The sequence below is a fragment of the Sciurus carolinensis genome, chromosome 3, assembly GCF_902686445.1.
Source record: "Sciurus carolinensis chromosome 3, mSciCar1.2, whole genome shotgun sequence".
NCBI classification, from domain to species: Eukaryota; Metazoa; Chordata; class Mammalia; order Rodentia; family Sciuridae; genus Sciurus; species Sciurus carolinensis.
Window position 1 is genome coordinate 85,175,915 of NC_062215.1, and position 17,255 is coordinate 85,193,169.

Genomic DNA, 17,255 nt, shown 5'->3' on the forward strand with positions numbered 1-17,255 from the left:
CTATGCATTTCTGCTTTTGTGAAAACTGTGTTTGACTAGCATTTAATGTGCTCTCCTGAAGAGGAAGAGCCCTCCTTCTACATTGCTGCCCACTTTCCCAGTGAGTTACCTGTTTAGGAGTTCCGTCATAAAGTTATCTTTTGCTGAACGTGTAACAGGGCTGGGTCTGTTTCTGGGTTCCAACTTCATTTGGTTGTAAATGTCTGGTGATGTTTTCAGGTTATTTCTGCTTTGTGAACCACCCTCAGGACTGTCTTCTGATGTGGTGCCCCTGTTGAGCTCATTTTCGATTTCACACTGTAGTTCAGACTTCTTCTTTTCTTTTTTTCTTTCTGATTTTAGTTGTTTGTTTCCAAACCCCAAGACTTTTGCATCTTTCTTTTCCACTTTAGTTTTGGACACATCCATTTTCCTGCTACTGAGAGCTGGAAGTCTGCTCTTCCGAAAACCAAACCAGCTGGCAAAAGAAGGCCCTGGCTTCGGCTTTGCTTCCACAGAGGTGGACTTTGTCTGCACTTGGCCCTTTTCCACATTTTCCTGAATGCACAACATGACCTTTTCTTCGATTGTGGGTGAGAGGGGGGCTTCTGGGCTCACAGCACCATTCTCAGTTTTAGAGGCATCTGGATGCCTTCCAGAAGTTTCTAGCTTGGATGTCTTGCTTATTTCCAAATTGTTTGGATGCTGTGTCCTCCCTGGGGCCTTCAGGGCTTGAGGGCAGTCTGCTGGGGTGGGTGGGCACCTGCAGTGGTCATTGCCTGGTTCCCTAGATACAGTCAGGTTGGGGTACTCTCCCTTGGCAAAGGCCTGCTGGTGTTGCATTCCAGATGGGGTGAGAATCCCTTCAGGCTTTGGGGGGATCCTCAGGGGCAACTTGCTGGGGCTCCCATGCTGACTGCTGGAGCTGCCTGTGCTCCCTTGGGAGCACTGCCTGGAGAAGGTGTGCCCCAGGGGCTTCCCAGCACTGAGGAGACTCTCAGACGTGGGAGCAGAAGAGGTCTTGTGTGGAGAGCCTTCGGTAGCAGCATTCTGCCGGGTAAGAGAATTGCCTCTCTCAGCAGTGTTGGTAATAATCTGAGTTCGGATTTTGCCTGAACCTTCCATGGGGGGAGTAGAGGGCTTGTCTCCTGAGTGGGCGCTGAAGCTCTGGCTTCGGGCCTTGGCACCATTCATGCCTAGAGCTGGTTTTAGGTGTGGTTTGCTGGAGGAGAGAGATCTTTTCATTGATCTGCTTTCTTCTCCATCTCTCCCATCAGCCCTAGGAATGCTATTTTCCAATGATTCTGGCAGTGCTGTTTCCAGGGGAAGTCCCTCTACTAAACCGTCTGACCCTTGTAAACCCAGTGTAGAGGTGTTTCCTTTACTCCCTGCAGTCTCAAGCCTTGCTGGATTCCTGGAGTCCTTGGGTTTAGACTCACCCACAGTCACAGAACTTTTAGAGGCTTCATTTAAACTGTCTTTTTCATGTTTCCCTGGCACTGTGGAACTTTTCCTGAGCAACTGGGGAGACTTCATGAGAACTTTGAGTCCCACTGGGAGACGAGTTTTCAGTCCTTTCTCATGAGCATTATGACAACCATATGGGGCACTATGGCTTTTGAATGAGGAAGAGGGACTGTTAACCTGAGATGATGATGACTCACTGGCCTCTAAGAAGGAAGTCTTGGGAGATGCAAGGACACCATCATTCACTTGTCCTTTTCTTCCTGGAGATACACTTTTAGAGGATATCTCCAGGGGCTCATGGATGGAAGGACAATTCCTGGGTGTCCTTAACCCTGTGTCTGTGTGTATGGTCCCAAGTATTTGGTGCGGAGAGGTTTTGGGGACACCTCTCTTTGGAGAGACCTTTGGAGGCGCTGAAGACATCATGGCAAATGAACTAGAGGGGATGTGAGCAGGGCATCTGGTGTGAATCGGGGTTTCTGTGGAGGGTGGAGCATGGGTGAAGACAGGTTTTTTAAAAGCCATGGAAGGTTTCTTTCTCTGCACTTCTGTTGTGGCATGATGAGAAGAAATGACAGGAGCAGATGTTCCTTTCAGCAGTGGGGTCTTGAATAGTGTCCTTGCTGTGTCATTGGGAATCCTGATTTCGGATTTGGCAGATGAAGGCGGTGGCAGATAGTCATAACTGGACCTGACCAGTAGGGAGACTGACCTGCCTGGAGTGGGTGGTGGGGAAGGAGATTTCATTCCCACGTCTGGTCCAGAATCACAGTGTTGATCCCTTGTGGGAGGGTCTCCATTCTCACGAGTCTCCATGAGGGGCCTTGACCGTGACCCTGGAGTCTGTGTCTTAGAGCACTGGATCCAGTCTCTTCTGCTGGACATTTTGGGGCCATAGGGAAGTTGGACAGGGTGTTTTGGAATGTGTGATTCTGATCGTACATCACAGAAGGGCCCTGGGCTCTCAGTCTTCATGAATCGTGAGAGTTTCCCAGGAGGTATGGCTGATGATTTTTCAAGAGTCACTGGGCCAGAGGGGGGACCTAGTGTGGAGGCTTCAGGTTCTATTATTTTTGATTTCTGAGGTGAACACTTGCCTCTGGCAGGTATTTTTGTCAGACTTTGCTTTTGATAGATACCCACAGATGCCCCAGACCTAGAATTACTCTGACAAGACATATTATGTGTTGGCTTGGTCAGTTTTTGTCGCAGGGCATTTTGCATTACTGTCTGGGGGCTGAAGGAGTCTGTGGGCACCACAGGAACATTATCCATGTCATCTGTTGGAATGTTTTTCTCAGTTCCCTCTTCAGATCTCTTTAAGAAGGCAGAGTCTCTTGTAGCAGCAGCTCCTGGCTGTAAATGAGCAATTCCCTGAGGTGAAAGTTCAGTGTGCTCAGCCTTGGGCCCAGCAGGGGCCGCATTGATAGAAATTTCGTTTCTGGTAACAGTGACAACTCCAGTCTGGTGAGAGCTGAATTCAACGGGTTCACCATCTTCTGCATCAAATATTACAGTGACACATTCTTCTGAAGAAGTCCTTTTTACAACCCTTTGCTGCTTAATAAAGCCAAATGTTTTTGGCTTTGTCTCTAGGTAGGTAGGCACTGGTTTTTCCTCATCAGGGGAGTCAAGTTCAGATTTTCCGAATCCCATGAGGATGTCCAGATTCTCGGTGGACTTGTCAGTGTCAGCAGTCAATGACAAGTCTGAAGGGCTTTTCTCATCACTGCTGTCTATGTGTAACTCATCTAGCATTTCATTGTCGTCAGTGTCTGAGAGTTGGAGATTGAGAGCCATGTGGCCATGGCCTTGGCTGTGTGGATCCCTCTCCCTCTGTACCTGAGGTGCCTGTGCACTTGGGCATAGCCTCCTCTCCAACGGCCAGTTGCTGGCACAAGGAGACAGCTTTTCAGGCTTTTCCCTGGGGTAAACTGAGGACATGTCTTCTGAAAAGTGTTTTCCATCGGGCTCCCAGCCAAATAGACTATCAGAAACACTGTGGGTTAACTTACTGCTGTGCAGTCGGCAGCCTTCATTTGGAACTGTTTGCAGCAATGCTAAGGAGGGGGAGTCTTCATCCACATCCTCATGAGGGTCTGTGTCATAAACAAATGTCTTGTGGAGCTCCTTGCCGGGGTTCCCCATGCCAGGTGGTTTGCTGGGAGGATATTCCTTAAGGCTGCTACTTTTAATTCCTGGAGAATATATTCCTTCATTTGAGTTCATGCAATCTTTATAACCCCATTTGGTTATCACTGACGGGGGTTCAAGTAACACTTTGCGTTTTTGTAGCTTCCTTAGCCCTTCCAAAATATGACTTTCCTTGATCCGAGTGGGAGGTAGTTCATCTGCAGAACTAGCAAAGCCACTTGGGAGTGAAGAATCAATACTTAGCCTTTTATCCCAGTGTTGTGTTGATTGCTAGGAAAAGAAAAGCAGATATCAGAAACGACTGAACCATGTAGATCACAAATATAGAAAAGGAAAAACCCATTGTTAGGCTTAATTTGTGCTATTGGTTGATAAGTATTCATATATAAATGCAGTTTATGCAATGTTAACTATGTAGTAAACATCGATTTTGCCAGGTCCTGTGCTAAGTACCACACTGAAATAAAGAAATAGAAGGTAAGAGCTCTGTGGTGGAGGAGCAGAACTCAGCAGAGGAGAGGGGAGTTAGCTACAATTAAGTGTATGTCATAGGAGTAAATGAGAGGTGCAAATGGAGTGGGTATTACAGATTCAGAAGAGGGAGCCCAAAGGCTTGTTTGGAAAAAATCTTGAAAGGCATATAGGAAAGGTATTTTTTTTAAACTTAGCTAGCTCTTGAAAGACAAATAGATTTGCCTCAGGTTACAGGTAGGGAAAATGCTTTCCAGGTTGAAGAAATGGAATGGGAAAGACCTAAGTCAGGGAGGTATGTTCAAGGAGCACTTAGGGAATATCCAAAAAATACAGCTTCCCTGCAGAGTGTGGATGAGTTATGGAAAGGGTAAACTAGAAAAGTAAGCAGCTCCCTATCTAAATGTCCTCTCCATTCTAACATTTGATAGTTCTGTGACTTCATGAACATCAATAAAATGTTTCTGAAGCATACATGCATGCACATACATATATGCTTACTTATACGACCTGGGCATTTGCTATTAGAACCCTATAGTAATTTTTCTTCTACTAACTTAAAAATGTCAATTTCTTGCCCTTCATACTTCCTCAAATGTCAGCCTTAGTTTTGGGAACCTGTTTTGGAAATGTCACAGGAAAAAGACTGCATTCCACACATTCATATTTTTCATACCATTGTCAATAAAAAATGGAAGGGCAAAAGAAAGAAACTAACATTTACTGAGCACCTGCTGTATACTGACCACTTCCACAGTACTTTGCATCATCAGAACACTACCATAGCGAGGTATTATCCTTCCCTATTTTACTATAGAGAAAACAGATTCAAAACTGGTCTGTTGCAACTCACAGATACAAAGAACTGGAGCAAGGGTATGGATTCTGGTTTCTCTGGTACTTTCTACAGCACTGTCCATTTTGCCTCATTTCAAAAGTGGCCAGAGGGGATGTGTCCATATCTGGAGCCTGCACTCCTAAACTTGATATTTTGCTACAAAGTCAAGTTTAGCTTCTAGTCTCCCTTCTGCATTAGTCAGTGTCCTAACAGAGATCACAGGTTACATGTCACCACCTTCTTGAACTCAGAGTTTAAATCACAAACTAGCACCCACGGAAATGGGTAGGATGTGAAGGTTGATTTGGTGACCTTTTTAAAAAAGGTTACATAATTAATGGTGAGTAACTTCAAAGGCCAAATGTGGTATTTTCAGAAGAGCACTCCATATCAGTCTTGGATACACCAGCTCTTCTCTGCCATGCAACTCTGAGTGTTAAGTGTATGCTCATGTGCTGAGACTGAAAAAATTTCAGAAACTTACACTGGGATCTGGGCTTTTAAGTAAGTTGTTAACATTTGCTTTTATCTAAGGCATTTTCATGAAAATTACTCTTGTTATCCATAACACACACGTTTTTATTTTTTAAGTCGAATTATACATTTTCTTTTGAAAATTCTTTAGTGTCAGAAGTTGCTGGGGATAGATGCTACTTGGTGATGCTGCCCCTTCTTCCTACTCTTCCTCTTTGCCATTTAAAGCTCCTTTGGAAATCAGAAGCAATCCCCTTAGTGAGTCTGGGTATCATAGACCAACCAGAGTGCGGACTGCCATATCTTAGATTTCTAAGAATTTCCATGATCCTAATAGTCACATTGACAATAAAGCAGAGAAGCCAGTCAAAAGTGCCATGTGAGAGCTTGGAAGAAGCAGATGTGTGTAACACATGGAAAATATGCTTGGCCTCTGCTGACCCACCTCCTCTCTGCCCCTACAGAGTCTGTCCATGGCAGCTTCACCTCATCCCAAGGTCAGCAGCTATAAACCTCCAGTGAGATTGGTCACATTCCTCCACCATTTTCCACAGGAGGTCTTGACATTTAACAACTTGAAAAAAGTTTGACCCAATCCTAAAACTTGGGAGCAAAAAGAAAAGCATGAGTTCCCTGTGGCTGAGGAGGTAGGGAGGAGCTGGCATTTCCCACAGCTGCCTTCTTTGCTGGGCAAAGCTGGAAGAGAGCTGCACTCTGGAGCAGTATGGATAGTTGCAGGATGCTGCTGATAAGGTAGGGGTCATAATGTCTACACTCCTTTTCTATTCCTTAACTGGACATTAGGGTTATAATTTCATTTATTATCTTATAAAGGGCATTGTTGGTCTTACTAGGAACAAACCCACCCCAACACTTGGCATAGCACCTCCATGTATCAGGCTGACTCAACAAGGCAAAGAGAGCAGAACCATTAAGAACCATTAAGAGTGAAGGTTCTGGATCCAATTGCCCAGTTTTGCCATGTACTGGTCATGGTCACTTAACTTCTTATCTGTTACTCAAGTTTCCTCATCTATAAAATGGGGCGAATAGGAGAATGTACTTAATAGACTCTTACAAGCATTAAAGGAGTTAACATTAGGGAAGTGCATAAAAACGTGAGTCACAAATGATAATGATTCATTAATCAGAGCCAAATTCTTGCCCGTTTCATTCAAGCTTCCTTTCTGTTTCTACACAAAACAGTATTTAAGGAAACACTTGTGAGTTCAAAAAGAGTTATTAGTCATATATTTTATATAAGTTAATATTATACATTCAAATTCATAGTTTTTAACTTTATTATGCAAGTTGATAGAAATGAGCACCTGGCACCAGGTAAAAATCCCAAAAGTTCTTCAAACAGAGTAAGTTTAAAATGTCTGAATAGGCCTGGATCCAGCTTGATGCATCCCTGGGAACCAGGATGGTGCACTGTGACATGTGACAGATTCAGAACTTTCCTTCCCTTCTTCCAGGGGAGAGATTGCCTTAGAACATCAAGGGCTGCTCTAATTGGAAGAATTCAGTCAAAATTTTTTAAAAAGAAAGTTAAAATGCTCTGGGAAGGAGAGCAAAGAGGTCCCAGAATGAAATGAGCAGATTATGGGGCTGCGGGAGTCAGCAACACTCAGACAAAGCGAGGAAACCTCTCCGGCCATCTTCCCATTCTGTGAGGATCCAGGCCCCTGGCAGACAGTATTCAGAGCTTTGAACTACTCCTCAGAGGGAGTGATTTTGATAATGCAGCAGGCTCTCCGCTTTGCATTAGATGTCTGAGTCCAAGGGAATAGGCTCTAAATGCAAGCTTGAAATCTTTTTTTTGGAGTTCTTGTTCAGAGGATGACAAAGCTGCTCCCTCACTAGTATTTTCTGGGAGTTACAGAATTTTCCTGGTTTCTATACTGCTGAAAGCATAACCTAAATTTACCCAAATGGTAGAAAAATGACTCTCAAGTATTCTGATTCAGGGTTCCCATTCTCATGTATTCTGCTTTCCTTCCACTTTAGGGAACTGCTAAAACAGCTATTTCAAAATTCTTGGCTTGCACCAGTGTGCAAAGAAGTTTGGTCAAAGCATGAAGGAATTCTTAGATGTGTGAGCCCACTGTGCAGGTGGGTGGCTGTCATTCTAATGAGAAGCATTGTCTAAGCACCTGGCACATAAGTAAGAATGGACCTACTTTCACTGAAGCCTGGGTCCTTATGGTCTACTGCAGGACATTCGCTACTATGCTGCCTTCCAGTTGATAGTCAAATTCTGTTTGATGAGCCATAGCACTGATTAGTGGAGGTCAGCATAAACCATGAGCAGGTACTCAGCAAATGGTCATTTCCCTCATACCCCTCCCTTCCACCCTCTGCCTCTGTGATGATATCCTACCAGCAGAGGATCTGGTTCACTCAGACGCTAAAAATGCCTTGAAAGGAGCCTTACCCTTTTCCTGAGGTTTTTGCCATCATGCCACGTGTAGGAGGAGCCACTGGAATACTCGCTGCAGGTGCTAGAAAGGGACAGTTCGCTGCTGCTGCAGCTGTTTCGAGGACAGAGGTGACCAGGGATGACAGTCCCTAAACCAGGGCACTTCAGGGCAGGGATTCCTGATTTTGCATTCAGTTGGTATTCCTGAAAAAGCAGAACATTTCTGAGCAAGTGCCTGGCTTAGGGAAGAGTAAGTACCAACTAAACCTCCCAGTGAGTGGTCAGAAGTAAAGACTTAGGAGTCAAGCAGACTATAGACACTGTTTCTACTGTGTGACTATGGGGAAGTTAATTAGCTTTTATAGCCACATTCTCCTTTTCAAAGGGAACAGTGACAATACTGCCTACCCTAAAGGATCATCGTGAGGAGTAGATGAGGTTCTAGATAAGAAGCAAATAGCACAGCATCTGGCTTATAATTGGTGCTCAATTACTGCAAGTTCATTATTAGGCAAAAGTACCATGACGGTGGTTTATTTTATGCTGCCTTATAGGTGAGAAAATAAGATCAATATCAACACATGTCTCAAGGGCTGAATGTACAGCTCAGAGGTAGAGTGCTTGCCTAGCATGTGTGAGGCCCTGGGTTCAGTTCCCAGTACCACAAAACAAAACCCCCAAATGACAATGATAACATGACTAAATGCTACAAATAGAAGGAGCAGTGTCCTTGGTTATTTGGCTCAAGAGTCTGAGTACTAGGCTGCTAATCTAGTGTCTGGATCAGGCTACAAAATGCCACAATATATGTGATCTTGTGAAAAATAAAAAAATTAACTTCTATGTACCTTAATGTCCTCAACTGTAGAGTGGAACAATTTTACCAGATTACTCCCATGGCCGAGTCTGGGAACTTTTATTACCCTGCTCTCCTCCACTGATAATGTTATTCTAAATAAGTTGTCAAATGCCCCCAGCCTATCTGTGCCCCCTTCTAATAAGCCATGAACATGTATGCAAACAAATGTATGCATTCTGAGCCTATAATGTAAAATATGAGAAAACTTTTATATCCAGTTGACTGTCCAAATGGCAATAATGCACACATTAAACAGATCTGGGTCCTATGCAGCAGGTCCAGGCTGTTGGAATGCTAGTGGGTCTGCATAAAGCAAGGGTAACAAATAAACTTGTGAACATCCAAGCACATCTTGACAGCCACATTACTGCCCCTTATGTAACAAATGAAGTTTCACAAACTGGACAGGCTAAATTAATTTAGCACCCAGACCATTGAGAATAAAATCTCTCTATTACTATCTAATTCCATTCTCCTATCTATATAAAGCTTCGTTTCAGGAACTTTTTGATGAGGCACCATCTGTCTTAGTGTCACTTGCAGAGTAGAGGAGCCTCTTACTTATGTGATTCGTTGACACTTTATGGGTACCTCTGGTACCCCAGTACTTATCACTGATTTCCAAATGCAATTCCCACTGACTGTGACTAAACACCAGTGCAGGGAAGAAGGTAATGAGAATGTGAGGGTGCTTGTGGTAATGCTGAGCTCCTGCTTTAAGTGCATAGGGCATGTTTAATGTGCTCTCTAATCAATATCTATAATGCTTAATAATATTAGATTTTTATCTGCCTTGCTATCAGTACTTTATTTTTTGCTGCATAACAATTTCTTTAAGTGATCTAAAAATGCCAAGAACTTTTATTATCCTATTCCCCTCCACTGAAATTTGATTCTAAATATCAATGAAAGGAGAAATTTGTCTTAAAAATCCAGATTTCAACAACACCTATTGATTTATGACCTTGTTTATTGCTGGATGTAACTTGGTTATGGGGAGTTCATATTTGGATCTCAGTTGCCTACAGTCAATGACTCTGTCTTGCTGGAGCACCTGGCATATAAGCCTCAGCCATCACAGACATCTGGAATGCTCCCTGAGCACATTTTCAGAAAGACGACACCAGGCCTCACCTCTACTTGTGTGCTGTCCAATTCCTCCAGCCTGTTGTCTTACATTTTGTTGTCTGAGTAATCAGGGCAGTTTTAGCTAGCTATCTAGGGCTGCCTCTGCTGGTAGCTGTGTCTCCTCTCCAGAGAGGGATTGTGCCTGCCTCCTGCCAGGTGACCCAGAACTCAGCCTCAAAGGCCTCTTCAGACTCTTCTTGGCTTTAGGTGACAGTCTATATCCTGTCTTCCCCAAGGTACTGGAGCTTGTGACTTCCTACCCACCCCTTCCCACTGCACCTATCAAATGATACCCATTTTTACAACTCAACTCAATTCTCAGGACTCTTAATGCATAGGCCCCCTTTGCCCAGTTATCACTCATGTGTGTACCTCTTGCAGAGAGGCTGGATTAATATGACAGGAATCTAGATCTTAGAAGATGGGCTGGAGTGAGAATGAATTCTGGGCTCTTTTGGCCTTGAACTTCAGTGTCTGTATGTGATAAAGGATAATTCAGGAAGTGGGGAAGGCCTGTCAATGTCATGTGCAGCAGGTGGGTGAGGGGAATTGGGCAGAAAGGTGTCAAAAGCATTCACTGCATAAGATAACAATGAAGACAGAACTGCTACTGGCATATGGTAATGCTTAGGAACTTGCAGGTGTTGCTATTTTTATAAAAAAGACACGTATGTGTATCTTGCCTCTTCATCTAAACCATAAGTTCAGAGTTGGCCTACAGGACCCTGTTTGAAACTTCCTGGTATCCCATCATTATCTGATGCCTGACATGCCAGTGGTAAAATAACTGTAGTGGGCAATAACCAAAGTGGGTGCACTTTGTATCAGGGATTGCCCACAGGATTTTCTGGAAAAATGTACTAGTAGATGACCTTCTTGTTCATTGTTCCCACCTTTGCCATGTTTTCCTATGGCTGTGACATGGTGTCACATGTTAAAGGAGGGCAGAAAAGGGTAAAAGTAACAGAGATCTTCTGATGGTCTCAATGGTATTAACAGGTACTATGCTATATACATGTCATGCATTATCTCATGTAATCCTCACCATTCTTTGAAATGAAAAGAAATATCATTATCCTCATTTTCTAAATGGGAAATTTGGCACACTCAGATTTTAGTATCTTGCTTAGGGTCACTCAACCAATACAGCATCTGATGCTAGACCCAAGTCCCAGCCATTTTGCTGTAAAGCCGAGAAGAGCCCCTGATAGAACTCTCTGGGATATGCAGAACACTAGAATCCCACTGAGTATAGCTGTCAATAGATAATAATTATTACTAAAATTCTTCTTTTTCAGAAAATGCATATTGGTTCCCACTGCAACATTATCTTAATTATGTTTATTTCATTGGCAAAATTCATCCTGTTTTCCCTATTCAAACTATTTTTTTTCAGTGTGCATTTTAGATTACTGTCTTGAATGACTCATATATTTTAACATCTTTGCTGTGAGAAATGCAGTATAAAACCTACAATTTTACTTAAAAAATAGAGAGACTAAAGCCAAGAGTTTCTTGAATAAGAATTGCATACTTAAAAAAAAATCCCTGATCTTAAGAACATGTTATAGATGGGATGCCATTAGGTCTTTATGGAAGTTTAAAGTAACTGCATTCCACTGAAATTTAATTTCAATTTAACTTGAGAATATTTACCTTTGGTATAGAATATCCTGTATATAACTAATAAAATTATAAAGTAAAATTCTAGTGATTCAAAATGTTCAAGTCATTTATTTAAGCCTAACATTTTTCATTATGTATTTAAATGGCTCTTGTGTTTTTTCAAGTTATTCTTTTTATGTCAATGGGAGTTAAAAGCCATACTGGTTAAAGTTTTGCCACATAAGCACAAAGCTAACCCTAGCTAAAGAAAAAAATGCACAGCCCATGAATTTTTAAAAGTTCATATATAATATATCATAAAAGTAGGATGAATAATATGGGACATGGGCTTTAATAAAAAGCTCCTTGACCATTTCTCAGAGACTTTGAGATGTAATCAATACCCAAGAAGGTATCTTGGGGACAAAGCCAAGATTTATGACATTTTTGCCTAGAGTGACACTTTCTGCTTACTATATAAGCTGGGGGACATGATATTGAATTTCAGAGAACACAAGAAAGGAAGGTATTTTTATCTGCCTGACAATGTTTCAAGGATGCATTTTATGGTTCAGTTGTGACATCATATTTGATGGAAGGAAAATAACCTGAACAAGTCCTCTGAAGGCAACTGGGGGACTCACGTGCAGCTCGACATCAGTTCGTGACTGCGTCAGACTTCGGCTCCTTCCCACCTCTGAAAGCAAATCTCCAGATGAAAGATCTAAGATGCGTGAGTGAAGTTTCTAGGAAGAGCCAAGCAGAAATATGGAATAGCCATCGTTTAACCGTTTGTCTTAAAATCCTGCCTTGAACAGCTCAGTCTCAAAAGAATTGACACTTCTGGATCAGAGAATACATGCCCTAATTCAAACAAGTTTATTCCAGTTTATTAGTGTTCAATATTTATGTATGTATGCAAATTGCATTTTGTAAACAATAATCATACACTTTACAGTCTTTCAGTCTGCCTTGGGAAACAGTACAAAAAATAAGTTGTAGTTGGAAGATTAGTAGGAAATATGTGAATATCTGCAATACACTTAACGACTAGTGTGAAAATTAACTTCTGATATTCATAGTAAAAAAACTTAGTCATCAAGTTAACCTAAAAATGTTCAATGGTGGTTAAAATCCAAGCAAATAATTACAAAAATGACCTTATTTCTAAACAGCACTGATCTTGTGAAATCTTCCCTTGGACACATTTTAACTCAAAGTCATTAGCGTCATCTGTTAGCAACAATTAATGTGAATAGAAAATAATTGCATCAGGGATCTGGGGACTCAGAGGATTTTGTGCATTAATATTTACGTGCTATTTGATTATATACTGAATTCTTTATTTCAGTTTTGCTTGGGAGGACTGCTAAAACAGGGACATTTCACTATATTAATCTTTATACTAATTACTAAGACTTTTCTGAGGACATTAAATTTAATCAGTTTAATTGCAAATACAATAAAACCTGTGATTTATCTCTAATGTGCCTGCTAGGCTGGTGACATTTTAAAAGTGGTACTTGTACCCTGGTTTGTCTTGGTTACAACTTTTGTGACTTCAGACACTAAAAATGTCTAATCAAGTAAGTAAATAAGCATTCCCCCCTCGCTTCTGAAAAGTTTCTCTATCCTTTTGCCATCCTGGAGAGGCTCTGCTGCAGAGTGAAGCTGATGATCATCTTAGATTCTCTGCCACAAGGTAATGTTAAGATCATCTCAGAGAACAGGTGCTGTCTCAAAGGTCATTTTGTCTCAGCAGAGGGTGGGATGTGGTATGGCTATGCTCCCTCCTTCTGCAGGAGTCTGTTTTTGGTAGATCTGTTCTTTTTACCAGTGGAGCTTCACTACTAGCCTCATATTTGTACCTCTGTTTTCTTAGTCCATGAGTATGTGGAGGTACTTCCACAAATAAAGGGAATACATCTCAATCTGGCTGCCTGTTGCTTTGAAAATTAAAATTTTCAATGGGGCTAAAACCTCAATAGGTAACTAGAAGAATGATATTGTTTCTGGACAACTTGTATAATCTGTAAGTTCTCTCTAGATTCTGAGTTTTCTGAGAGAAAAGACAGAATTTCTCTTACCATTTAATTTCTAGGACCTGTCACAATGTATTATACTCAGTAAGGACCCAGTTAATGTTCGTCACAGTCTATAAAGGAAAAACTATGTCGTTAGATTATTCCTACCTGTATATAGGTTTTAAACATTGAGAGAGTGCCAGAACAATTATAATGCTTTAAGACCCAAAAATACATTTATCAATATGCAAACAGTAGAAGTAGTTATGGGAAATGACATTCAACAAAAGAAATGATGATTTTGAGTGGTATATCATGTGATTTGGAGGAAGAGTCCTATATAGATATCTGACTTCTTATTCAGTTCATGATTGTACTTCACTCCTTTTTCTAAGATATATGATGTCATCCTTCCACTGACTGCATGAATATATGTGTATAAAAACCTACTTTCCTAAATGATGCTACGTTTCATTGGTTTTTATCCAACTGGTCATTTCCTGCCTTGAAATCAGTAAGGTCTTTGTGGAGATGGAAGAGGTCCTGGAGCACCTGGGTACCAGCCCTGTCAAAGTGGTTTGGTTTCATGGGCTTTCAGGAATGTAACTGAACCTCTCTGTGTGAGATCCCTCACCTATTACAGAAGGATGGAAATGGCTGCTTAATCCACCATCAAAGGAAGGGAAACAAGGTCATAGCAAGAAGAGGTGGTATATAGGAACCCATGTGACCTTAATCCAGATTATTTTCATAATTCAGATTCGGCGGTATGTAGTTTCTTTGTAGTATAATCATTTGCTGTTATAGCATCTGTGTATGTGAGATAAACACAAACTGACTCAGAGAAAATAAAATCTATTTCTGGCCTAAGGTTTTAGGCAAAAATGATAAGTATCCCTTCACACAACTTAGTTCAATAATCATGAGTGTTCACAAGCCCATGGGTGCTATACTTAATATAAGACATTTTTTTAAAAGGCTTATATTTTCACATCTATATATGTATGTATAATAAATATATTTTCAAAGAAAAACATATGTATATGTGGGTGCATAAAACTACTTTTGTGAAGCCATTATGTAATCTGAGCTTAATTCTGATCTTGATACAAAGTAGTAGGATGTTTATGTGGACAATTCAAGTCACTGTCAGAAAAAGAGTAAATAAGAAAGCATGGCCTCTTCAGAGGAGTTCTCCTGCTTAGAGAGCAAATTACCCATCACATACCTAGCTATACTTCATGTTCACTGTTAGAGTTCATCTGGATAAAATCTCTTACCTGAATAGCTTTAAATTTCGAATGTTTAACCTGAAAATCCAGAAGAATCCTAGATATAGGCATGTTTTGCTTTAGACATGAAAGGTAGCAAGATCACTCTAAAACTGACCTAGAATCATGTGTTACTTGATCTTAGTAACTGAGGTTGGTCTCAGAAATAGAATCTGAGTCTCCCATATGTCCAAACTAGTGAGAGATCCTTTCCTCAAATGCTTCCTTTAAGGGTAACTGTCTCACTCTCCCTTTCTGTCAGACTGGTCCCTCCACATTAGGAATATGCCCCTCTTCTTTCTGAGGTGATGCCTTCATCCACCTTTCCATGGCATGCTATCCCTGCTCCTGCCCTCCTAACGAAGCCCTGTCCATGTTTCAGAACTACAATAAAAACCCTACCTGGAAGGTTACATATCCTCACTAATGCGGGTGGGTTCTCTCCCATGATGGATTGCATTGCTCCCTCCCTCCACCCTCTATTTAGTGTACCAATACTTGACTGCTCCTATTATAGGTTCTATTCTCCCATGGATCATCAGCTCTATAAGATTACAGGCTAATCCTATATTTTTACTTTGTCTCTGAAGCCAAGACAGACACACAGCTGGACTTTACTCCTAGCCTTCTTTGCAATAAAAAATGGCCATGTGACATAGTTAGTTCTAGCTCATGGAGCATGGGCAAAAGTGATGTCTGCCCTTTCTCCCTGGTCCAGGAACATCCCCATACATTTCTCTGTGATCTGTTCCCTTCCATTGGCTCAATGCAGTGGACTCAGCACAGAAACCTTACAGGATACATGTTCAACAGGGAGCAAACCTGGGGAAGATAATTTGGATTCCTGAGTCACCAACTGGAAAACAACTCCACTAGGATCAGAAATAACTCTTTTGGAAGGTATTTTTGATCCTAGTGTAATGAGGAAGAAATCAGTTTACACTGGGTTTGAGCCATGATTCATTTGGGGTTTGTCTGTTATCACTAACACTGGCCTTGCCGATGTTGCCTTCCTCTGAGATAGGTGCTCTGCAGCACATAGGGTAGTTACTCAGCAGGTACTTGCATTTATACTAACATATATCTGTGTGTTAATATGTGTGTGTGTATGTGCTTATGCATACACACACCTATTTACACATGTATATATAATGGCTGTCAGGGGACCAAGGTGACTTCTGGCACTGAGGATTTCAGCTTCATGGGGATAAAGCTTACATTCTGCCATAGGACACAGGAGCAAAGTTGGGGGTTTTCTTAAAGGGTCACACTATATCACAACACACAGTGAGGAAATACATTTCTTACCAGGGTAAAATACCAAATTTGGACATAGAAATGTCAGGGCAGCTGGTACCCAGATCATAGGCTGGGTTAGAAATATATGGAAATTAACTTGTCCTCAGTTGGCTAGCCCTATGTTCTTTTGTATAGTCCTATATCAATGATAACAGGCAGATAAATGTCCCCCATGGCAGAATATACTAAAGATGGACTGTCCTTTATCAGGTGGGGAGACTGGAGACGGAGGTATGCTTGAGCCTTTAAGAACTGGTCAGAAGATGAGAGTTTTCCATTGTTTCTCTACCTGGCTCACATGCGGCAGTTTCTCAGGGGTCAGTGAAGGCTGGTTACCTTTGATAAGAGTTCTGCCTCTAGGTTTTGACTCCGTTCTGTGGTGATTTCTTAACTTTAGGACAGTAATTGCTAAGGCCAAGAAGACACTGAGACATTCATTAGTGGTACAAGGCAAGGTTAAAAAACAGATCTTCATCTAAGAATTTTGTAGAATATGGAAAATCATGCCAGAAATTACAAGTAAATTAGAGGAAGAGCAGTTTTTGTGTTTGCTAATGTGCTTCCTAAAGTTTGGAAAGGAAGGTGTGAATTTGTCCATATCAGAATTTCTTGAGTTTTTTAATCTCAGCTTCAGGAGTCAAGAGGAATGGACTAAAAGGATTGTTTAACCAGGGCTCCCTTCATTCAGATTTCTTGAGAAAATTAATCTAATTACATAATCATACAGGCAATTATTCTTCCCTCTAACTACTAAAAACTAACTATATGTACAAAAGTGACATTGTGAGAATAAATATGGCATGTTTCTGACTAGCACACTTCACCAACATGAGCGCCTTAGGTTTAGCAACAGAGGGAGGGATGGAAATGAGAGTTTTTAATTTGATCTCTTTCAATCATCTAGATTGACTTAACCTTGATGGATACTATAAATAGTCCAAATTCTATCCCAGTCCTGTCTTATATTAATCAGAACTGCATATCCTTCTTTGTGGAAAAACTCTGTTGAAGTGGATGGAATCTATTCACAAAATTCTTGAACTTCTGCTTTACTCCCAAGGTGAGAAGGACTCTTATTGCCATAAGACCTAGTGTTAAACATTCTTTACCTACCACCATTCCCTGAGTTCTAATCTCAACATGCTCCTCCCACTAGAAGATAGTTTTCTACTTCTGAAGTTTCAGGATAAAAAATTTACCTTGAAGGAGGAATGGGGGAATTGCTTGGAATCTTGCCACTTTTCACTGTTAATCAGCACTTGAT

General features: G+C 41.3%; 1 protein-coding gene across 5 annotated transcripts in view; it reads right to left on the reverse strand.

Annotated features, from left to right (window-relative positions):
- The window catches only part of Nckap5 (NCK associated protein 5), an 863,608-nt gene that overhangs the window by 118,741 nt on the left and 727,612 nt on the right, over window positions 1–17,255 (reverse strand). For 3 of the 5 annotated variants that reach the window (XM_047544850.1, XM_047544854.1, XM_047544851.1), the window contains 3 exons: window positions 12,006–12,143; window positions 7,821–8,009; window positions 110–3,870 (listed from right to left, as the gene is read on the reverse strand). In XM_047544850.1, the coding sequence (XP_047400806.1) occupies window positions 110–3,870; window positions 7,821–8,009; window positions 12,006–12,143 (4,088 nt within the window). The remainder of the gene's footprint in view (window positions 1–109; window positions 3,871–7,820; window positions 8,010–12,005; window positions 12,144–17,255) is intronic. The other 2 variants (XM_047544852.1, XM_047544849.1) reach the window with 1 other exon arrangement.